The sequence below is a fragment of the Protopterus annectens genome, chromosome 4.part0 (assembly GCF_019279795.1).
Source record: "Protopterus annectens isolate FY-2018-M chromosome 4.part0, PAN1.0, whole genome shotgun sequence".
In the NCBI taxonomy this organism is placed as follows: Eukaryota; Metazoa; Chordata; order Ceratodontiformes; family Protopteridae; genus Protopterus; species Protopterus annectens.
In genome coordinates this window covers 1,139,857,436-1,139,882,655 of record NC_056733.1, presented here as the reverse complement: position 1 = coordinate 1,139,882,655, position 25,220 = coordinate 1,139,857,436, and the positions used below count along the sequence as shown (strand labels likewise).

The following is a 25,220-nucleotide window of genomic DNA, read 5'->3' as shown; positions in this document are numbered from 1 at the left end:
AGATGTCAGGTGCCCCCAAAAGGGTATGCTAAATATATGTAAGTAACACATACCTGCATCAAAATAAACTTTACCTTCATCTATAAGCAAATACACCACATAGGTTGCATAGATCAGAGAAGGAAAGATAAGTTCCAGCAAAAATAAGGGGGGTGGTGGGTGGGTAACCTGGACTGCAAAAGTGAATACACTCGAACATCTACATTTATGGTAAGTACACAACTGTACTCTATGTTCATCGTGTTTCACTGTTGCAGGTCATTACATTTGGGTAGATTCCCAAAGCTATGGATGGGAGGATGTAACTAAATAGCATTAGGGGCGGCTATGAGGCCCTGCAGAACTGCAGTGGCAAAGCCTGCCCTGGATTTAGAGTAAAGTGGCAGACTGTAATGTTTTGTAAAGGTATGCACTGAACTCCAAGTAGCAGCCTCTAAAATGTCTTTGGTTGGTAATCCCCTGAGAAAGGCTGCAGAAGTGGCTGCAGCTCTGGTTGAATGTGGCCTAATGTCCTTAGACACAGGTTTGCCAGGCTGAGAGTAGCAGAAACGAATGCAGTGACCTATCCACTTTGAAATAGTCTGCTTGGAGATGGCCTTTCCTTGTGATCCTGCAGCATATGCCACTAGTAATTGTTCTGTCTTTCTGAAAACTTTAGTTTTATCCAAGTAGAATCTTAGTTGTCTGTGTACGTCCAAAGAATGGAGAATTTTCTCCCCCTTGTTCTGTGGATTTGGATAAAAAGTTGGCAAATGAATAGTTTGGTTAAGGGCTATGCTGGATACTACCTTAGGCATAAATGTAGGGTTTGTCCCCAGAGAGACCCTGTCCGGATAAAAAATTATAAGGGTTCCACAGCCATGAGAGCCTGTAGCTCTGACACTCGTCTTGCAGAAGTTATTGCTAGGAGCAGAGCCGTTTTCCAAGATAAAAACTTTATATCTGCAGTAACAGTTGGCTCAAAAAGAGGTAAGGTGAGTTTTTCCAAGATATAACTGAGGTCCCATGCAGGTGTTGGTGTTCTCCTTGGAAGCCTTAACATTTTGGCTTCTCTGATGTACTGCCTTAATAAAGGATGAGAGAAAAGTGGTGGCTCTGTATTGTAATGAGCCAAAATGGCAGAGGCATGGATTTTAATTGATGAGAAAGATAGGCCTTTGTCCAGCATCTCAGTTATGTATTGCAAAATATGAGGAATATTTGAGACAGCTGTATCAGTTCCATGAGCTTGGTTCCAAGCACAAAATCTCTTCCATTTTCCAGCATAGGATTTTCTAGTACTAGGCCTTCTAGCTTCTAAAATGACATCCATCACAGCATTACTGAGAGGTGTGCTTTGTATGGCCACATTATCCGCTATACTGCCAGGTTTAGGGTCCTGAGTTGGCTGTGCAGAATCTGATTGTTTTGTTTGGACAGTAGATGAGTTATTTGAGGTAAGGTCCAGGCTGGGCATTGAGACAAGTTCCTTAAGATTGGATACCAGTACTGACGTGGCCAGTCTGGGGCAATCAATCATTTTTGGTTTCTCCTGTCTGACCTTTAGGAGTAGTTTGGGGAGGAGAGGCAGTGGAGGAAAGGCATATACTGATAGGTTTGTCCAGCTGAAAGATAAGGTGTCCACTTTCCATGCTTGTCTGTGATAAGTCCTTGTGCAGAATCTTTTTAGTTGATTGTTGTGAGGGGAGGCAAATAGATCTATGTCCGGGCATCCACATTTCTTTGTTATCATGCTGAAGACTTGTGGATCCAGGTGCCACTCATGGGGATCCATGAGGTTTCTGCTTAGTTCCTCTGCCAGAGTATTTTCCTTTCCTGGCAGGAATTGTGCCTGCAGATGAACTTAGTAAGTCAGTGCTGTGTCCCATAAAGCCATGGCTAGTCTGCAAGGGGGGTAAGAGTGAATGCCCCCTTGCTTGTTTATGTACCACATGACCGTGGTGTTGTCTGTCTTTATCAGAAGTTGCCCCAGATGAATTAGGTCCTTGAAGACTATCAGGGCATTTTGAACAGCTAGCATCTCCTTTTGATTGATATGTAGATGCATTTGGTTTGCGGACCAGATGCCCTGAATACCTCTTCCTGTCATGTGGGCCCCCCAGGCATAATCTGATGCATCCATTGTAAGGTTCTGCCTGGCTGGGGTTTCTGAGAATGGCTGTCCCTTGTTTTGGTGACAAGCCTTTGCCCACCATTGAAACTCCTGTTGCAGGCAGGGAATGAGAGAAATCATGGTTTCCAGGCTGTGGCAATGTTGTGTCCAGACACTTTTTAGGTACCATTGAAGTTTCCTCATATGCAGTCTTGCATATGGAATTAGTAGGATGCAGGATGCCATGAAGCCCAAAGCCTGCAGAATTTTTCTTGCAGATAACTGGGCCTTTGTTGCCATTTCCTTGAAATAGGTAGTCAGTTGCCTTTGTTTGTCTGGCATGAGATAAGCCATCTGGGCAGTTGTATTTAAGCATGCACCCAGGAATATTATCTATTGTGAGGGTATAGTTTTGATTTCTTTTCGTTGACTGTGTACCCTAGGCATTTTAAAAGTTTCTTCACAAATGCCAGATGCTGTAGTAGAATGTCCTTGTTCTCTGCTTGAATGAGGCAGTCATCCAAGTAAGGACATATTTGCACTCCTCTGTCTGCAGAAAGCAATTACTGGTGCCAGGCACTTTGGCTTATCTACTGCACCCAGGGTCTTCACAAACGGCAGTGCAGAGAATTGGTAATGCTTTGAGCCAGCCTTGAATCTAAGGTATCTTCTGCATGATTGTCTGATTGGGACATGCAGGTATGCCTCTTTTAGGTCTAAAGTCACGAGCCAAGCCCTGCTGCCCAGCATGGGCAGAAGCTGCTGCAAGGTCAACATCTTGAATTTTGTTATATCCAGGTAAGTGTTAAGAATAGATAGGTCAAGAATTGGTCTCCATGCTTTGTCCTTTCTGGGTACCAGGAACAGTCTTGAGTAAAATCCTTGTCCCTGCTCTTGCTATGGCACTTGTTGAATATCCCCCATGTGCATGAGAGATGCAACTTGTTTTTGAGCCACTGCCCATTGATTTTTTGGCAGGTCTGGCCAACCGTTTATCCTTGGCAGGGTATGGAAGTGAAACTTGTAGCCTTGTGACACTATGTCTAGAACCCATTTGTCCTGGGTAATAATGTGCCAATTTCGAGAAAAAAGTGCTAGTTTTCCCCCTAAGGGTGCTGCCAGAAGATAAGTGCTTGGTACAGGCAGGGGGAAGTCATTGGGACTGTTTCCTGTATGGTTGTGATTTGTCCTCTCGGCTTTTGGAGGTAGAAGCACCCCACTGCTTAGACCTGTACGAACCTTGTGGCTGGGATCTGCCTCTAGGGCATCTGGATCTGACCCATTTGAGGTCTGTCTGTCACTGGAAAGGACCAATTCTTTGTAGGCCAGTATCTGCTAAACCTGGGAGCCTGTACCTGTAAGAATTCCTTGACTGTTTGCATAGATTTAGCTTTGTCCTCCATTTTCTTTAACACCTCTTCTGCCTTAACACCAAACAGGGTATCATGCTGTAATGGAGCATCTAATAATCTTGCTTTGACATGATCAGGCAGATTTTGTTCCTTTAACCAAGCATGCTCCTAATGACAAAACCTGTAACAGCGGCCCTGCAGCAGGCCTCTGGAGAATCAACACTACATTGTAAAATATGCTTTCCAACTTGTTCAGCTGCATGCAATAAATCCTGCATTTCTTTGTTTTCTGCACATTCAGAATTTATCAACATTTTCTGTTTAAGCAGTGTCATGATATATTGCTGATATTTGAGCATATGAAACTGGCAATTTAAGCCCTTATAGCCAAGGTAGCAGATGTGTAAATCTCTTTTCCCCATCCGTCTAGTGCCCTAGAATCTCTGTCAGAGGGGGTAGGGTTTTTTGCAGTGGAAGCCTTGACCCCCTTGGGACCCTGAGAAATAGTTTCTGGGTCTGCAGCAGGGTTTTTGAAAAGGAAATTGTGAGTCAGGAACCCTGTAGTATCTGTTCGGCTTAACAGGAGCTGGAGGTCAGGGGTCAGACTAGACTCTGAAAACACATCATCTACAATGTCTAACACAGGTGGAATAGCTAGAGGCCTGTGTTGAGGTAGTAAAAGGAAGTCTCTGAGCCTTTTCTTAGATTCTGAAAAATCTTGGCTCTCCCAGTGGAAATGCTCCCTCATGGTATGCAAGGTTTCCCCAAAAGAGTAGTCCTTAGGAGGAGAAGCTGAAGGAATAGATTCTTCAGCATCAGAATCCTCATAGGGAGGTAGAAGATATTCCTGATCAGAAGAGCAATCAGAAGAAGTGGAAACCTGATCTGAAGATTCATAGTCTGTCTCTTGCCTAGGCCTCTTATCAGGAGGGGGATGGGAACCCCTGATCAAGCTAATTAAATCTTCAGCCATTTTGAGCATCTGTTTTTTGGGCATGGAGGCCTGTCCATGACGCTGTTGAACTTGTTTCTTTGTCTTTAAAGGTGCTTTAGTCTTTGCCTTTGAAGCTGAAGTCGTTTTAATGTACAATTGTTTAGGTCTGAATACACCCTCAGAAGCCGATGCCTGCTCAGCGGCTCCAGACCCATCTGAGGGAATAGTCTCTGAGGCTCCAATACTTTGAGCTTCTAGAGGATTTGCCGACTCCACATGGGTGTTGGTAGCGGCCTGCGACTCTAAAATAGCGGAAGTCAGGGGCTGCGAAAGCGCCTCACTGAGAACCGGCGACTGGCTTAGGAGAAGCCTCGTCGTCAGTTTTGTACCTCGGTAGCCTGTCTTTTTCTTTTTCTTTGCGTTTTTTCTGAACTCCGGTTGTCGGATGGCTATCCGATGACATTGTATAATTAAATCTTTTGCCAAAATAGCTTAATTCAAAATCATACCGATGTTTAATAGTGCGTTGGTTAAATCTAGTACAAAACCGACAACTAGCTACGTTGTGGTCAGGGCCTAGGCAAGGAATACAGTAAGAATGAAAGTCCTTATGAGGTATTTGCTTCCCACAAGAAATACAATTATTAAATTTTTCTGACATCGGACTGGAGCAAGAAAAAAGTTTCCCCAATGGGGTACTTAGCTTTTAATGAAGACTTTGGATCTGAAATTCGAACATGAAAATCTCAGGAGTCGGCCGACCGGCACTTGCGAACTGCTTCTGCTTCGTGCACCGCGCGGCAAGAAAGACTGAAGAAAATGGCGCCAGTTGCATCTTTTATACCCCTGATATCAGGGAAGGGGCAACAGCAACTGATGCAGGACCCAAGACTTTGGAATTCAGGCCAACTGAGGGCAACCTGCCAGCAGGATAACCCAAATGTAATGACTGCAAGAGTGAAACACGAAGAACATCTGCAGGATGCTGTAGGGATCTCTTGAAGGAGAGAGTAAATAGCAGAGAGAAACTGCACCCCCAGAAGAAAGGTTGTCTCTCCTTGCAAGACAACAGGCACTTGGCAGTGGTGCAATTAGAAAACTACCTGAGACCTGTCTGGATTTCAACACTGAAATCCTGCTACTTGTCTACAATAGAGCATCACAGGCACAATAATCAATTTTACTGGGTATACATTTTGGCCATTGAAGAATCCTCCAAAGTCAAAGTACAGTGAACAACGGTAAGGTCTACACAGTACATAAGTGAAAACAGGAAAAGAATCATACTGGGATAGCCAGTAGTCAGCAGTTTCTTGTGGATGGGTGGCCTGAACTGAAGATGGCTTGGGTTGCTGCACCATTTACAGCCATGCACCTTGCTGATATCATCGCTATCCTGAATAGGAATAAATGACTACCCTAGAAGTCAGTGTGGTAGACAGCTATGCACCTATGGCTACATTGCTTACATTTAACTCTCCAGTATACTAGAATGAATTACCAGTAATTACAACTGCATTCAGCTGAGACTTGCATTTCCTTTTTTGGACTATGTACAAGTATATATATATCTCTGGCCCCATAACTCAGTTGCATCACACTGCTTCATGCCAGCCTTCATTTAGCTCATCTGTCACTGGCAAATAACCACACTTACTGTTCTTATTATCCACAAAGGCCGAAAAGCGAAGCTCCGACTTCTGATCCTTCTGGTTATTCAGCACCTCTCTGTCTCTGCTTGCTGAGCTATGCTGCCTGGGGTACCCATCCAGGTCTAGGGCATTTGAGCTCACTGTTGACCCAGATGTTGTTCTTGGAGCCATCGCGTCTCCATTAGCTTTCTTCAAGTAAGACGCAGGAGCCCAACCTTCCTGGCCCTGATACCTGTGAGAAAACAGAAGTTATACTGAGAGGCCAATGGACGAACTCATCTTGACTCAAAATGTAGCAGTCAAGAACACATACATTAATGACTAGACTCAGGTTCCAGGTACTAGGAAAATGAATGCTTTGATTCATGATTTGTTTCAGACAAGCTCATATATTTTGCAGTATGTATGTAACTATAAAAAAGAAAAAGAAACAAAACTTTATCAAGAAAACACATACAGACTGTTTCATTATGTACTCGGTGTTTGAGAGTGCTGTTAATGCATTGCATGTACCAGATGCAGGCAGAGTAAAATGCAAGCACTAATCCAGTCTGTTAAGTTTTATATCTGTTCTTAGAGGTTTTAACTGCAAACAGTTCAAGGATGAAGATTGGGGGGGGGGGGGAGGGGTTATGACAGCTTTTTAAATATTGTCTAGAGTACAAAGTATTAGTTGACTTCTAAGACCTGTTCCACACTGAATGTTGTAGAGCAGACATACTGAACATGGGCAAAACACTGTCTGAAGCCAAGATAAAGGAGATATGTGTCACAGAATTCACTGATTTGCATATTTGTTAAATTCATGGCCAGATGAGAGTCAACATTTATCCTGACACTCAGTGTATACAAAGCAGACACAGAAATTAATCCAGAATAAAACAGCACTCTGTCTCAGGACAAGCTCATACGAATGTGCGCACACACACACACACACACACACACACACACACACATGCAAGCATTCAATAACTCCCTGCTCATATTCCGGTTTGGATACTCACCAAATCACCTACTCCATGTTTATGAGACGTGGGAGGGAAAGTGTAGCAGAGGAGCAAACCCCATGTGGACATAGCAAAGACATGCAGATGCTGCAGTGAAGTCTACTAAGATGAAAATTGAACTTTAGAGCCATGCACTGTAGGACAGCAATGCTAACTCATGCACCACTCAACAGCCTTCTAAAACAACAGTCACGTGCATTTTCTGACATAGAATTTTAGGGGTAGCATATACTTCTTTTGATGTTGTAATAGTTTGGGTTATCCACCTTACTCTGAGGTACAACAATTTTTGGAATTAGTACATCAGTTGCAAGGGTATGAGGCACAGCTTCCTTCACATTAGGGGTGCAGTGAGAAGAAACCCCTCTCCAGTCGGTTTGGTTCTGGCAATTGCAGTTTATTTTTTGCAATTGCAGAACTCAAAATTACAACTCAACACACTTCTTATAAGAAGCCAAGCAGAAGACATTGCATCACTCCTGCATTACATATAGAATTATGTATAAAATCCAGTTATTCATTGCAAAACATGAGAAATACATGCATTTTCAGACAGGGACTTAAGATCTACAATGTCTGTCTGGTAACGTTACTTATGAGATATTTTCTTCCTCTTGTGGCATTATCTAAATCCATTGTAAAACGAGTTCATTTCTGGTCCTTTGAACCGGTCATAGGTTCATAGATTAGTACTAAGCTAACTGCCCTTGCGAGCCATTTTAAGCCTAGCCAATTATTCCTTATGAGACTCAAACCCTGCACCTTGTGTTTGTAAAGCAAACATCTTAACCATTAGGCCACCCTCCCAACAATGGCAGATCTTCCATTGTGCTTTCAGCACATTCAAGTAAAATATCTCCATCTGACAATGAATGTTTTTGTATAGATTTTACATTAAAGAGGTTTGCATATGTGGAGGCCTGAGTAAAATAATGCTTGCATGTAGTTGGTAAAACATAGCTTGACACTACACAGAGAATGTTTTAGTGATGTATGCATATGTATTACAGAGAGGACATACCTCACGAAATATATCTATGACAGCCATATAAGATGGAAGTGGAAATGATTACTAAAATAACACAAAATCATAAACAACCAAACATACAGAACTGGACTATTACATTCAATCAAGCATTGTTATATCTGATTTTGTGTTCCACCACTTCTAGAACACCTGTAATGAAATTTGCACATTGCCAAATAATGGCAATCATTTACAGGTACACAAGAGAAAAGCTAGGCTTTTAGTAAGATTTTACTGACCTGGTGTTATGAGAGCCATAAATAACCTTTATACAACCTGCTCACTGTACCACACAATAACATTGAACTTAGGATTTAAGAGTTGTTTGGTACTCTCTTACCCATTGGGGATGCCAGTGGACATTGTGAGGCCACGTAAAACTGAGTAAGGCAATCTGCGCATTCTAATAATTACTGACTATACAGCAAAATTTCCCGAGGCAGTACCCCTACAAACAGCCAAAGCAAAGGCCATAGAAAAAGAACTAGTTCTGATGTTTATGTGGGTTGAAGTATTCAATGAATTGTTAGTGATCAAGGCACTACGATAATTTCCAGACTAATGCATGAGCTCTTGTCCTGTTATAAAATAAAAACAGTTAAGAACATTTGTACAGCATCTTAAGATAAGCTAGTCACTTTAAAATTTATGTCACAGAAGGCTCTAGAAGTGGACAGGAGAAAAATGGAAACATCTGTTCCCTTACCTTCTATTTGCCATAAAAGAAGTGCCTTGATGTCACACCTTCTGAACTGCTATATGGAGCATAACACAACAGCTTGACAGACATAGCCAAAGAAACATGGGAAGAAGACACTCCATTTATAGTGTGAAAGAACATTTTACAGGACAGGTTAAGATCTATAATGTTTACTAACAGAATGTGTAGAAAAAGTTCAAGAGACAACAGAAAGCATGTAAATAAAATGCCTGTTTCAATGAGTTTAAATTTGAGATGAAGAACTTGTGTTAGTACCCACTGCTGAAAATAAATTCCTTGCAAAACGGCAAGGGTCTTTTGAAACTGTGGAAAAAGTAAGTGAAGGGAACTATAAGTCAAGGCAACAGGGAAAAGAAAACTAGGATAATTATTGATTATACCACATAAACATCCTGCAACCTGGGAGAGAACTTGAAGTTTTTACAGAAAGTATATTTGCAGGGAATGCTAATACCGTCCTCTCACACACACACAGTCACACACTCACTCACTCACAAACACAAACACACATACACTATCCTGAAGTTAAACTGCAAGAGATATTACCCATGTCTCAAAATCAGGTTGCCAAAAAATTGTACTAGGACATAACAATATACTCTAAGAGATGCCTGGTAGAACCAGTTTAATTCAGAACAATATAAAAACCGTGCCTAGTGAAAAAGTCTATTTAAAACCATACTGGATAGCAGAAGCACAATGCTAAAACATTAAGAACAGGTGCAGAAAATATTTAAACTTGTGGTCATTGAAGAATCCCAAGGTGAGTGGAACAGTCTTGTCATACTGGTCCTCCAAGCCTTATGAGTCTATAAGGTTTGCAATGACTTTAGAAAGTTAAATGGCATCCTTAAATCTGATTCACATCCCATGCCATAAGTGGACAAAATGATTGAAAACTTGGGCAAGGTTATACTATCAACTCTAGATTTAACCAAAGACTACTTACAAATTTCAATATCCTCAGAAGCTAAGGAAAACATGCCACCCTCTACGCTGGATAGACACTTTCACTAGAGTCCTGCATTTTGATCTTCACAGAGCACCCACAAAACTGCAGAGGCTGATGGACAAGACTATAACATCTCATGCCAGATATGTCATAGTCTATCTGGATGACATTGCAATATTCTCCAAAGAATGTAAAATGCAATATTCCTGAAGTCCAAGGCATTTTAATTTTTTCTTTCTTTTTTTTGTGCTAAGCTGGCTTGACAGGTAATGCAGCTAAAGGTAAGTTATATATGACTGAATCCTGCTTTGTGCAATGAATTATAGGCAGAGGGATTGGGAAACCCCAGGATAGAAAAAAAAATTAAGCCAGTCCAGAAGTGGCCTTCTCCAACTACAAAAGGGCAGGTGTTAAGCCATTTTTAGATTTGACAAGCTATTACCACATGTTTGTTTTGGAATTTCATACTGAGAAGTCCTATAACCTACTTTGATAGGCCCTGATTTCTTCAAATATTCGGGGGGGGGCAAACATAAACCCCCAAACATTCATTTCAGCAATCATTCACTTCAGCGAATGTGCTACACATGGAAAAAGTAACTACTTGACCAACAATTCTCTGTTGTCCTTTTCCCCACTGTAGTGCGATCTTGGAGTTGGTATATATATATATATATATATATATATATATATATATATATATATATATATATATATATATATAGTTATGGGGATTTATGCCAAATTATTGAACGTTTACTTTATCGAAACCCATTTCATCTAATCCACTTCTTCAAATCTCATTATATCAAACTTTTGGAAGTATGAAAAGGAAACCCCGGGAAAGGAGCCACTCAACCACCAGGACAAAACAACAAACAGAAAAACAAAAATTCTTCCAAGTGGGGGGGGGGGGCTTTGCCTCCCACACATCCATAATTAAATATACCAACTCTGAGATCACACTACAGTGGAGGAAGGGAAAAGTTCACCATGGTGGCCAAGTGGTTCCTTTCCCAGGGTTTCCTTTTCATAGTTCCGGGAGTTTGATATGAGATTCGAAGAAGTGGATTCAATGAAATGGAATTCGATAAAATAAGTGTTCAATAATTTGCAATAGACCCAGTTAGAGATGGTGTGGGGGACACAGCACTCCCACCTTGGTGGGTTTGAAATAGTCCAGTGTGTGTTACTGGGAAATGTTGGCCAAACAGTTACTTTCCCAGTGTAGCACATTTGTTGAATTAAATATTCGCTGACGTGGACATCGATGATCATATGTTCGCTGAATTGAACATTCAATCATTTAACATAGAGTCAGGTCAGGGAACACCCTGACTATTATTAATCAGTCAAGAGCTCAGAAGCATGAGAAAAGATTATCAGTAACAGAAAGGGAATATCGACCAATTAAGTGACCCTCATCATCCTCAAGTATTACTTATTAGGAAGAAAATTCACCCTCATTACAAACTCCATCCCTATCCAATGGTTTTATAAACAGGAAAATAATAATGGTAAGCTTTCCGATTATGCAGTCACCATCCAACCAGATAATTACAACATTATCCATCACCTGGATTAGAAAAGAAGGTTGGCAGATGAATGGACTGATTAAGGGCCACACTGGATACCACCTTGGGCATAAAGGAGGGATTGGTCCTGAGGGACACCCTGTCCGCATGAAAGATGATGAAAGGTTCCACTGCCATGAGGGCCTGTAATTCAGATACCCTTCTTGCTGAAGTGATGGCTAAAAGGAAGGTTGTTTTCCAAGAAAGGAATTTCAACTCTGCATTTGCAGCTGGCTCAAAGGGAGGTAGAGTGAGCCTTTCCAATACAAAGTTAAGGTCCCAGGCTGGAGTAGGGGCTCTCCTGGGTGGTCTTAAGTTTTTGGCCCCTCTGAGGAATTGCTTCAGCAGTGGATGAGAGAAGAGGGGTGGCTCTGTATTATAATGAGCTGAAATGGCCGAGGCATGAACTTTGATGGAAGAAAAGGAAAGGCCCTTGTGAAGCATCTCAGTTAAGTATTGAAGAATATGTAGTAAATTGGACACTGTTGTGTCCATCCCCTGGGTTTGGCTCCAGGAACAGAATCTTTTCCATTTATCAGCATAGGAGTTTCTAGTACTAGGCCTCCTTGCCTCCAGAATGACATTCATCACTTGCTTACTGAGGGATGGTAATGGAGAGATCATGTAATTAGCCAGGCTACAAGGTTCAGGGTTTGAAGCTGTAAGTGCAGAATCTGGCCCTCCTGCTGGGACAGCAGGGAAGGGGTCTGAGGCAGGTGCCATGGTTCCAGAAGTGACACACTGCACAGGAGGGGGTACCAGTGTTGGCGTGGCCAGTCTGGTGCAATAAGTATTGCCCTTGGCTTGTCCTGTTTGATCTTTAGTAACACTTTGGAGAGGAGAGGCAGAGGGGGAAAGGCATAAACTGATACGTTTTTCCAGGTGAAGGACAGGGCATCCATTTTCCAAGCTTGTCTGTGGGGAGTCCTTGTGCAGAATTTGTCCAATTGGTAGTTCTGAGGGGAGGCAAACAGGTCTATCTCTGGGCTCCCCCATTTGTTTCTCAAAATGTTGAATACCTTTGGTTCCAGTTTCCACTCGTGTGGATCCATGAGATTTCTGCTTAGGTCATCTGCCAGTGTATTTAGCTTGCCTGGCAGGAATTGAGCTTGTAGGTGCACTTGGTAGCTCAAGGCTGTGTTCCACAGAGCCATGGCTAGTCTGCAGAGAGGGTATTAGTGGGTACCCCCCCCTGCTTGTTTATGTACCACATAACAGTGGTATTGTCTGTCTTTACCAATAATTGTCCTGGAAGAATGTGGTTCTTGAAGGCTGTCAGAGCATTCTGTACAGCTAACATTTCTTTTTGATTGATATGCAGGTGTAATTGACTCGGGTTCCATTTGCCCTGAATGCACTGCCCTGCCAAGTGAGCCCCCCATGCATAGTCTGATGCGTCTGTTAGGGTGTGGGCGGCAGGGGGTAGAGTGAATGGCAGTCCCTTATTGTGCCCACCAAAGGAACTCTGTCTTTAAGCAAGGGATAATAGGAATCATTGATTCTAGGTCCTGAGAATGTTGACACCATAGGCTTTTTAGATACCATTGTAGTTTCCTCATATGCAGTCTTCATATGGACTTAGTGACATGCAAGAGGCCATAAACCCCAGGGCTTGCAGTATTTTTCTTGCAGATAGCTGGGTTTTTGTGGCCAGAAGGCTGTCAAATTAACTTGTTTCGCTGGCTTGAGGTAGGCCATCTGGGAAGCTGTATTCAAGCTTGCTCCCAGGAATACAATTTGTTGGCAGGGTACTAGATGTGACTTCTTTTTGTTTATGGTGTACCGCAGAGATGTTAGTAATTTCTTTACAAATGCCAGATGATTTAATAGTATGTCCTGGCTTTCTACCTGAATTAGACAATCGTCCAGGTATGGGTATATTTGAATATTTCTTTGCCAACAAAATGCAATGACTGGAGCTAGGCACTTTGTGAATACCCTGGGCACAGTAGATAAGCCAAAGGGCAGCACAGAGAACTGACAGTGCATGTAGCCTGCTCTGAAGCATAGGTATCTTCTGCAAGATTCTCTTATTGGGATGTGCAGGTAGGCTTCCTTTAAATCCAGTGTTTCCAACCAGGCATTTTTGCCTGACATGGGAAGCAGCTGATGAAGAGTTAGCATTTTGAATTTTGGGATTACCAAAAATGTGTTTAGGATAGACAGGTTCAGGATAGGACGCCAGGAATTGTCTTTTCTGGGTACCAGGAAATGTCTTGAGTAAAAACCTTGTCCCTATTCCTCTTCTGGGACAGGTTGAATAGCCTGATGCTTAGAAAAGAGAGAACCTGCCTTTGAGACTCTGCCCACTGATTTGGGGGTAGGTCTGGCCAACCGTTTGGGGTTGGTAAGGAGTGGAAGTGGAATCGGTATCTTTGGGAAACTATATTTAAAACCCATTTGTCTTGGGTAATGAATTCCCAGTTTTTTGCATGCAGGGCGATCTTTCCCCCTAAAGGAACAGTCAGTTGGACAGGACCTGGAAGGTTTAAAGTTAAGTCATTGTGACAGTTTACCATAGGGGGTGTCTTACTACTCCCAGCTTTGGAAGTGGGAGCCCCCCACTGCTTAGGCCTGTGAGTGACTTGAAACTGAAGCCTAGATGGTCTGCTGGTTCTGAGTTTGGACTGAGAAGGCCTGGAAGAGGCAGGAAAGGACCAATTCTTAGAAGGCCAGTGCCTATTAAATCTGGGAGGCTGTACTTGCAGGAAATCTTTAACAGTTTGCATAGATTTAGCTTTTTCCTCTATCTTTTTAGTACTACTTCTACTTTGTTGTCAAACAGACTGTCTTGGTTTAAGGGAGCATCCAGTAATTTAGCTTTAACATGATCTGGCAAAGATTGCTCCTTAAGCCAAGCATGCCTTCTAAGTACAGACCCAGTGACAGCAGCCCTGCAAGATGCCTCTAATGAATCAAAACCACATTGCAAAGTATGTTTTCCAACTTGTTCAGCAGAATGCATTAAATTCAGCAATTCTTTATTTTCAGCACAGTCAGGAATCAACATCGTTTTCTGTTTAAACAATCCAATAATATGCTGCTAACATATGAAACTGGCAGTTTAAGGCCCTAATGGCCAAAGTTGCAGAAGTATATACCTTCGTACCCAATCTGTCCAAGACCCTGGAATCTCTATCAGAGGGGGTAGGGTTTTTGGCAGTAGTAGCCTTAATGCCTTTGGGTCCCTGTGAAATGGTCTCAGGTTCCGCAGTAGGATTCTTAAAGAGGAACTTGTGAGAGTCAGGTACTCTGTAATACCTGTTAGGTTTTCTGGGAGCCGGAGGTAAAGTGTCAGGGCCAGGCTAGATTCCAAGAAGGTATCATCTACAATGTCTAGTACAGGAGGGATAGCTAAAGGCCTGTGTTGAGGTAGGAGTAAGACTTCCCTAAGCCTCTTTTTGGAGTCAGAGTAATCCTGGCTTTCCCAGCGGAAATGCTCCCTAAGAGTATGCAAAGTTTCACCAAAAGAGAAATCCTCTGGAGGGGAAGCAGAGGGAATGGAGTCCTCTGCATCAGAATCCTCATAGGTAGATAAGGGCAACTCCTGGTCATCATAGAAAACAGAAATTTCAGAATCCTGATCAGAAGAATCAGAAGGAAAATCAGTTCTAGGTCTCTTAGAGGGAGAAGAGTGGCTTCCCCTGATTAGAGTAATAAGGTCTTCAGCCATTCTTATCATTTGTTTATTAGGCATAGGGGCCTGACCATGCGGTCTGGGCATCGGTTTTCTAGGCATGGGTCGAATTTTAGGCCTTGAAGAAGAAGATGGCGTCAGTTTAATATGCAAGTCAGTAGGCCTGAATACACCCTCAGAAGCTGGTGCCTGCACAGCGGCTCCGGACCCATCCAAGGTAGAGACATCCGCAGGTTCCACAGTTGAAGAAGCATCTTGTGGCATTCCAGACTCAGAATGGATCTCAATAGAGACATGCAAATCTGAAGTAGTGGGTATCAGGGGCTGCAAAACCGCCTCATTGAGTACCAGCAAACTGGCGACTAGCTTAGGAGAAGCGTCGTTGGCAGCTTTGGACCTATGCGATCTGTCTCTGTCTTTATCTTTGCATGTTTTCAGAATGTCGGTAGTTAGGTGGCTCACCAAAGCCATTTCTGGATAACTGAACCGAGTACCAAAATATTTAGATGCAAAAATGAACTGACGATGAATAGTTCGAGGTTTGAATAAGGCACAAAACCGACAGCGAGGTACATCGTGGTCTGGGCCTAAGCAAGGAATGCAATACAAATGAAAATCTTTATGAGGTATTTGCTTTCCACAAGAAATACAATTGTTAACTTTTACTGACATTGGTTTAGAGCAAGAAAAAGGATCCCCAATGGGGTACTTAGTTTAGTTGAAGACTTCGGATCTGAAACACGAAAACAAAAATTTCAGGAGTCAGCCGACCGGCACTTGCGAACTGCTTCTGCTTCGGGCACCGCACGGCAAGAAAGACTGATGTAATGGCATCGGCTGCATGCTTTATACCCATGACTACCTGATGATGAGACAGCAACCGACGCAGGACCAAAAACTTTGATAATCAGGCCAACTGAGGGCTACCTGCAAACAGATAACCCAAATGTAATGACTGCAACAGTGAAACATGAAGAACATTAGTATGATGCATAATAAACATTGTTTGCTTTACTTTTATATAAGAAAATTGTGTTTAAGACTAAGCAGAGATATCTGCTTATTGTACAAAAGGTAGCACAAGTTTGTCATAAACAATTTCTTCATTGTGATATTCTGCCTATTTGTCGAAGTGGACATTTGGACATTGTGATATGAGCTCCCTAATCAAAACTTACTGGTACTTCTGCTAAATACATATCTACTGTGAAAACAAATCCTTTTCATTTAAAGCATTTTGGCTAGTCAGATGCCAGGAGGTGTGAGATTCATTTCCTAACCTTAAAAAACACGTTCAAAAGCAGCTGTTAACCACTACTGCCACAGGTTCAAGTGCCCACATTAGTTTTAAACATCCATTTAATTAGTACAGGACAGCACAACTACATCAGTTTTATTCACCACTGCTGCCTCTGAATTTTAAATCAGGTCAGTGGATTCAGATTATGTAATCTGCAAATAATAAGACTGATCACTGCCCCACATTTAGGAGTATGGATTAAAAAGGATTTGGTTAGGACTACTAAGGTTAAGTGGGAAGATACTAAACAAAAGACAATATAAAAATGAAGAAACTGGAAGTTTTTACCTATGGATATGGATAGAAAGATACAAACAGTAAAATGTTTTAGTCCCATTAGTTTTATACACAGGTCAGGCATATTTTTATCAACTAGAGGAGAAGTTGTGGACAGTAATTAATAATTTGAATTTTATTTGGGAGGGTAAGAGGCCAAGTATCAACTGGGAAAAGTTGATCCTCCCAACAAAACAAGGTAGTTTAGGATTACATAATTTGAAGGAATATTTTAGACTTATACATTTAAGGCTCTTACACGTAACACAAGCAGAAAGCTACAATTCATAGTGGAAAGAGATGATGATGAAGCAAAGGGTATTCAATTAATAAGGAAATAATGGGATTTTGGATGCAGATCCTTAAGGAGAACAACAACAACAGTTAATACAGAATATTATCTTCCTAAGGTAGCAGAAAGTATAGTACGAACTAAGCTAACAGAAGAATGGAGAAAGGAGATTCTGTTGTAAGGGATGATTCGAATTAGGGGTACAGAGACTAGACAAGAGGGAGGTGGAATTTACCAAAAGAAGTTGGCAAAGGAACTAAGGTACTGGGAACACATAATTAAAGAAGGAAATGTAACAGAATGGGAAGGGGCCAAGTAGACATTTGGATTACATACTAATAGTTGCCTTCCATATCAGATATTGATATCAAAGTAAAGCAAACAGAATGGGATAGGAGAATCTTAAATGACGACTTGCACTGGTTGAGTTTTTAACTGAATCTAGAACAGAAGCTTCTGTTAAAAACGATTATTAGAGTATATGAAATATTGTATGATAACTGTAAAAATCAATCAGAAGAAGTCAGAAAAGACTTGCAAGAGAGATTAGATATGCAGTTTGCAAACAAACAATGGAAGGGCATGCTTGGCTGCCAAATATGCAACAAAGTCTGGAAGATTTAGGATTTTTGCTGAAAGTGTTTACAAAGATACTTTTTTAACCCAAACAGACTCCACAAAGAATTTTTCCTCAGGTAGACAGCAAATGTAGGTGGTGTGATGGGGAAGAAAGAGGTAACTGGGAACATATGTTTTGGGAGTGTAATGAATTGGCAGACTTTAAAAATTTCCTACAGAGTACTCTGTCAGGAATACTGGGCAAGCAAATGAGTGTAACTAAGGAAATGACTTTTTGAGATGGGATACAGAATCTGAATTACCTAGACATAGTAAAGCCTTGTTAAGTTTAATAGGTTTATACATTCATAGATTAGTACTAGGCTAACTGCTCTTGTGGGCCCTTTTAAGCCTAGCCAATTACCCCAAGTGAGATTCAAACCCTGTACCTTGTGTCTGTAAGGTAAACACCTTTCCTCATCATGCCATCCTCCCAACTCCATCAATTCTGACTGACAAAAAAGCAATTACTAAAAAATGGAAATCAAAATCTAAACCAGCTATACTTGAAGTAGCGAATATTCTAACAGACATAAAACAACAGGAGATGGAATCTTTAGAAAAGGGTAGGAGTAAATTAATTAGAAAAAAATGGAAATTGTGAGAACAATGCATGCAGAAAATGTCTTGGAGGAGGAATGAGGTTTAAGAGAAGTCAAGAATTAAATAATGTTGCCTAGTCTAGAAGATATTTAAAATATATGTAATGTACAATGTTTGGAAATGTAAACTTGTTAATATAGTTTGATTACTTTTAAATAAATGTAAGTTTGACTGTGTCACAAGTGATAATTCAATAAAGGTGTTAACAAATGGTCACTGCCCCCAGCAGCAGAATGAATGCATCGGCTTCCAGAACATTCTCTGCTCAGGCCACCAATAGTCATGTTTTTTGACTGCAATTCCTCCTTTCTGTACAGGCTCTCTACTTTTGTAAATGGTATTGTGCAGCACACCTAGGTGACAAGAAAAAAGAAACACTATAATGTAAAGTGAAGAGTATTAGCTTTACCTGATTTTCCACCATCCTTCCAGGTTTTTCTGTACAATCTCTACAATGTTGCCTCTCTCCAAATTTATTTCATCCTGGTCTCTTGCAGAATAAGGATAAATGACCACATACTTTTCTTCTGCAAAACATATGTGAGAAATATAAGCAAACATACTGCAAACTTCAACAAAAGCCAGGCTTTAGTTAGGCTGTGTAAGCAGGCAGAAGACAGCAAAAATAAATAAATAGCTGTCGGGATGTAATCTGAATGAATTAGTTAAAAGATTCAAGGCATTTCAGACATCCATAATGCTTCTGTTTATACTGTACTTGTTCCTAGTAAATAAAAAAACATTTCTTCATGCATATTTCTTCCCACCCAATCATAAAAAAAACATGCTATGCAGTCTAGGAATATGCATAACCTAGAGGTAAGGCAAACTATGTGTGTGGAAGAAGACATAGCAAGCAAGCATGCAGGGTAACAGATACATCTATAGTTCAGGCCATCTTCTTCAAGCCAGCAGTTCAGATAGTAAAGGGGCATCATTGCAGTTTAGATAGAACAAGGGCATCATTGCAGTTTAGACAGAACAAGGGCATCATTGCAGTTTAGATAGAACAAGGGAATCATTGTGTATTTTCATATGGACAGAAGAGGAGAAAGGGAGAGTTCAGACATCCTCCAACTCTTGCAGTACCACCAAAAAACAGTGGCAGGGGGCGTAAAATACACAGAATGCATGGAAACATGGTGCAGATAATTATGATTGGGCCTCTGATCAAAATCAGCTTATTATGTATTAAGGGCTTATTATGTATTAAGGTATTAAGAAATTCACCTCAAGAGCAAAGGAAAACAAAGTTAAGGAGGTGAATGTAGACATTCATGTCAAAATACATTAATAAGTATATGTAACCAGTTGTCTGTAATCAGTTAGAGGTTAAAGAATCAGTACAAGGGCACAAAATGTTGAAAGCAATACAACATTTAGCACAGTCATACAAATGGCAGCTAGAATCAAAGTACCTCTCAGATACTTAAAAGTTTGTTAGACACTTCGCTCTGACACACTTTTGTGTATGTGATAGGGCAGTGTCTAATAGCTTTTAAAGCTGTTTTAATTTCCAACCACTGATTTCTGGCCACTGTTTCTCCCTAGCTCAAAACTAGAGCTTAACAATACTTTCAGGTGCTTAACAAAATTTTGCTAAGCCCTTTTCCTGCATCATATAGATGCTTAACTCGAGTTGTCTTTTTCATTAATTCACAGTGTTAATACACTACACAGATTCTGAGCATCCACCTTTCTACCCAACTCTCACATTCTGGCATGGCTTCCATCTGCGTTTCATGTTTGGTTAGCTGTGCATATGGCAGCTGATATAACAAATAAAAATTGTGTACAATCACTTTAAGAACCAAGAAAGAAAACTGCTCTATGTAAACTAAAAAAAAAAGTGTGTAGACAATCTGATGAAATATGTGCATATATTCATGCACACATATGTACTTCAAAGGTTTTTGTACAGCTATTATGGTTATTCCTAATAGTGTCACATAATGGTGCAATTTAGTACTTCAACAGTCGACAACAACCCACCTGGCAATATGCTATTCCTCCCCCCCCTTTTTTTTCAGTCACACATGCACACACATATGCAAATATTATAGCCTTAAGAATACCTGAGGTATTCAAGTGTGGAACACCCAACATAACCATACCTGACCCTCAAAATCTCAAATCCACTTTTCCACAATAGCTCTGAGTCAGAACAGTAACCGTTACTTTGGATTAATGCACTGAACTCTTTATATGTCTCCCCTGGTTTGCATCATCCAGCTCCTGTACAGGTAGAAATGCTCTTCAGAGAAGGAGGAGCATCACTTTACCTGTATTCTGTGAAGTAAGATACTGCAGTATGCAGAAAGTACAGTTGTGTACACTTACCATAAATGTAGATGTTCAAGTGTATTCACTGTTGCAGTCATTACATTTGGGTTATCTGCTTGCAGGAAGCCCTCAGTTGGCCTGATTAACAAAGTCTTGTGTCCTGCATCGGTTGCTCTCTCTTCTTCCATGACGTCAGGTCATCAGGGGTATAAAACATGCAGCCGATGTCATTACATCAGTTTTTCTTGCCCCAGATGTTAGGTGTCCCCCTAATGGGAAGCAATTAAATCTATAAATATACAAGGTTATACCTCAAACAAAAAAGCAAATACACCAAAAAGCTTTTAAGCATTGAAAAGGAGAGAAAAGGTATAGCCAAACGAAGTCAGGGGGCTAAAAAGGAGGGTAACCAGGACTGCAACAGTGAATACACTCGAACATCTACATTTATGGTAAGTGTACACAACTGTACTATGTTCTTCATGTTTCACTGTTGCAGTCATTACATTTGGGTAGATTACCAAAGCTAAGGATGGGAGGAGGAATTCAAATAGCATTAGGAGCAGCTATAAGGCCCTGCAAAACTGCAGTGGCAAAGCCAGCTCTGAATTTAGAGAAAATTGGCAAATGGCAGTGCTTGGTGAAAGTATGTACAGAACTCCAGGTAGCAGCTTCTAGGATGTCCCTGGTAGGTACACCTCTGGAAAGGCTGTAGAGATAGATGCAGCCCTGCATGAGTGGGATCTGATCCCCTGTGGGATAGGTTTTCCATGGTGCTTATAGCAGAAGTGAATGCAATGGGCTATCCATTTGGAGATAGTTCACTTTGAAATAGCCCTCCCCTCTGTCCCTGCAGCAAATGCCACCAGCAGTTGTTCAGATTTCCTTTGAGGTTTAGAACTGTCCAAGCAGAATCTAAGTTGTCTGTGCACATCTAAGGAGTGCAGTATCCGTTTCCCTTTGTTCTGTGGATTAGGAAAGAAGGTAGGCAAATGAATGGACTGATTAAAGGCCACACTGGATATCACCTTTGGCATGAAAGAGGGATTGGTCCTGAGGGACACCCTGTCCGCATGAAAGATGATGAAAGGCTCCACTGCCATAAGGGCCTGTAATTCAGATACCCTTTTTGCTGAAGTGATGGCTAAAAGGAAGCTGTTTTCCAAGAAAGGAATTTTAAATCTGCAGTAGCAGCTGGCTCAAAAGGAGGAAGGGTGAGTTTCTCCAATACAAAGTTAAGGTCTCAGGCTTGAGTTGGAGCTCTCCTGGGTGGTCTTAGATTTTTGGCCCCTCTGAGGAACTGCTTGAGCAGTGGAAGAGAGAAGAGGGGAGGTTCTGTGTTATAATGAGCTGAAATGGCTGAGGTGTGAATTTTTATTGAGGAAAAAGACAGGCCCTTGTGAAGCATCTCAGTTAAGTATTGCAAAATCTGAGGTAAACTGGGCACTGCTGTGCTCATCCCTTGAGATTGGTTCCAGGCACAGAATCTTTTCCATTTTTCAGCATATGATTTTCTAGTACTAGGCCTCCTTGCCTCTAAAATGACATCCATCACTGGTTTACTGAGGGATGGTAAAGGAGAGCTTAGGTAATTAGCCAGGCTGCTAGGTTCAGTGTTTGAAGCTGAGGGTGCAGAATCTGGTTCTCCTGCTGAGACAGCAGGGTAGGAGTCTGAGGCAGGTGCCATGGGGCCAACAGTGACACACTGCACAGGAGGGGGTACTAGTGTTGACGTGGCCAGGCTGGTGCAATCAAAATCATCCTTGGTTTGTCTTGTTTGATCTTTAGTAGTACTTTGGAGAGCAGAGGCAGAGGAGGAAAGGCATAAACCGATAGGTTTTTCCAGCTGAAAGACAGAACATCCACTTTCCAAGCTTGTATGTGGGGAGTCCTTGCACAAAATTTTTCCAATTGATAGTTCTGGGGGGAGGCAAACATGTCTATATCTGGGCTCCCCCATTTGCTTACCAACATGTTGAAAATCCTTAGTTCCAGTTTCCACTTGTGTGGCTCCATGAGGGTTCTGCTTAGTCCATCTGCCAGTGTATTTAGTTTTCCTGGCAGGAATTGAGCTTGTAGATGTACTTGGTAGCTCAAGGCTGTGTTCCACAATGCCATGGCTAGTCTGCAGAGGGGGTAAGAATGTGTACCCCCTGCTTGTTTATGTACCACATAACAGTGGTGTTGTCCGTCTTTACCATTAATTGTCCTGGAAGAATGTGGTCCTTGAAGGCTGTCAGAGCATTCTGTACAGCTAACATTTCTTTATGATTGATGTGAAGGTGCATTTGAATTGGGTTCCATTTGCCCTGAATGCACTTCCCTGCCAGGTGCACCCCCCCCCCTCCATGCAGAGTCTGATGCGTCTGTTGTTAGGGTTTGGGCGGCAGGGGGTAGTGTGAATGGTAGTCCCTTGTTTTGGTGGCAGGCCTCTGCCCACCAAAGGAACTCTAGGCATAGACAAGGAATGATAGGAATCATTGCTTCTGGATCCTGAGAATGTTGACACCATAGGCTTTTTAGATACCATTTGTAATTTCCTCATACGCAGTCTTGCATATGGAATTAGAAGAATGCAGGAGGCCATGAACCCAAAGGCTTGTGGTATTTGCCTTGCAGATAGCAGGGTTTTTGTGACCACTTGTTTGAAGTAGGTTGTCAAATGAATTTGTTTCTCTGGCGTAAGGAAAGCCATCTGGGAAGTTGTATTCAAGCTTGCTCCCAGGAATATAATTTGTTGACAGGGTACCAGGTGTGATTTATTTTCGTTTATGGTGTACCCCAGACAAGTTAGCACCCTCTGTACAAAAGCCAGATGATTCAAAAGTATGTCCTGGTTTTCTGTCTGAATTAGACAATCGTCCAGGTATTGGTATATTTACATATTTCTTTGCCTGCAAAATGCAATGACTGGAGCTAGGCACTTTATGCAATGACTGGAGCTAGGCACTTTGTGAATACCCTGAGCGCAGTAGATAAGCCAAAGGGCAGTGCAGAGAACTGATAGTGTGTGTAGCCTGCTTTGAAGCATTGGGATCTTCTGCAAGATTCCCTGACTAGGATGCGCAGGTATGCTTCCTTTAAATTTAATGTTGTCAACCAGGCATCTTTGTTTAGCATAGGAAGTAACTGGTGAAGAGTCAGCATCTTGAATTTTGGAATCACCAAAAAGGTGTTTACAGTAGGCAGGTCCAGGATAGGACGCCATGAGTTGTCTTTTCTGGGTACCAGGAAAAATCTCGAGTAGAAACCTTGTCCCTTTTTCTCTTCGGGTACCAACTGAATAGCCCCTATGCTTAAGAGAAGAGTATTTGCTTTTGGGCCTCTTCCCACTGCTTTGGAGGTAGATCCAGCCAACCACTTGGAGTTGGTGACGTGTGGAAGTGAAATCTGTATCCTTGGGACGCTATATTAAAAACCCATTTGTCCTGGTTAATGAGTCCCCAATTCTTTGCATGAAGTGCAATCTTTCCCCCAAATGGGGCAGTCAGTTGAGAAGTGCTTGGAAGTTTTAAAAATAAGTCATTGAGACAGTTTACCATAGGGGGGAGTTTTATTACTCCCAAATTTGAAAGTGGAGGCCCCCCACTGCTTAGTCCTGTACGTCCCCAGGGAATGAAGCCTGGGTGCTTTGCTGGTTCTGGGTCTGGACTGAGAAGGTCTGGAAGAGGCAGGAAAGGACCAGTCCTTAGAAGGCCAATGCCTACTAAATCTTGGAGGTTGTACTTGTAAAAAGTCTTTAACAGTTTGCATAGATTTAGCTTTTTCCTCCATCTTTTTAAGAACTTCTTCTGCCTTGCTGCCAAACAGGTGGCCCTGATTTAAGACAGCATCCAGTAATTTCGCTTTAACATGATCTGGCAAGGACTGCTCCTTAAGCCAAGCATGCCTTCTAAGTATGGACTCAGTTACCACAGCCCTGCAAGATGCCTCTAGTAAATCAAAACCACATTGCAATGTATGTTTACCAACTTGTTCTGCAGAATGCATAAAATCCTGTAAATCCTTATTTTTAGCACAATCAGGAGTCAACATTTTCTGTTTAAGCAATCCAGTAATATGCAGCTGATACTTTAACATATGAAACTGGCACTTCAAGGCCCTAATGGCCAAAGTTGCAGAAGTGTACACCTTCTTACCCCATATATCCATCACCCTGGAGTCTATACCAGATTGGGTAGGATTTTTGGCAGTAGCAGCTTTAATGCCCTTGGGTCCCTGTGAAATGGTTTCAGGATCCGTAGTAGGATTTTTGAAAAGGGACTTGTGAGAGTCAGGAACCCTGTAATATCTATCAGGTTTTCTGGAAGCAGGAGGTAAAGAGTCAGGGGCCATGCTAGATTCCAAAAAGGCATTATCAACAATGTCCAGTACAGGAGGTATAGCTAAAGGCCTGTGCTGGGGCAGGAGTAAGAAACCCCCAAGCCTCTTTTTAGAATCGGAGAAATCCTGATTTTCCCAGCAAAAAAACTCCCTGAAAGTACGCAAGGTTTCACCAAAAGAGAAATCCTCTGGGGGGGGGGGGGGGGGGCAGAGGGAATAGCGTCCTCAGCATTAGAATCCTCACAGGTAGATAAGGGTAAATCCTGGTCATCAGAGGAAACAGAAATTTCAGAATCCTGGTCAGACGTATCATAAGCAAACTCAGTCCTAGGTCTCTTAGAGAGGGAAGGTTGTCTTCCCCTGATTAAAGTAATAAGGTCTTCAGTCATTCTTATCATTCATTCTTTAGGCATAAAGGACTGACCATGCAGTCTGGACATCAGTTTTCTAGGCATGGTTTGAGTTTTAGGCCTTGAAGAAGAAGATGGTGCTGGTTTAATATGCAAGTCAGTAGACCTGAATACACCCTCAGAAGCCGGTGCCTGCACAGCGGCTCCGGACCCATCCAAGGTAGAGA

At 41.8% G+C, this 25,220-nt stretch overlaps 1 protein-coding gene across 4 annotated transcripts in view; it reads right to left on the bottom strand.

The window, feature by feature from the left end:
• The window catches only part of SH3PXD2B (SH3 and PX domains 2B), a 1,471,413-nt gene that overhangs the window by 117,835 nt on the left and 1,328,358 nt on the right, over positions 1–25,220 (bottom strand). For all 4 annotated transcript variants that reach the window (XM_044069105.1, XM_044069106.1, XM_044069107.1 and 1 more), the window contains 2 exons: positions 18,447–18,564; positions 6,036–6,262 (listed from right to left, as the gene is read on the bottom strand). In XM_044069105.1, the coding sequence (XP_043925040.1) occupies positions 6,036–6,262; positions 18,447–18,564 (345 nt within the window). The remainder of the gene's footprint in view (positions 1–6,035; positions 6,263–18,446; positions 18,565–25,220) is intronic.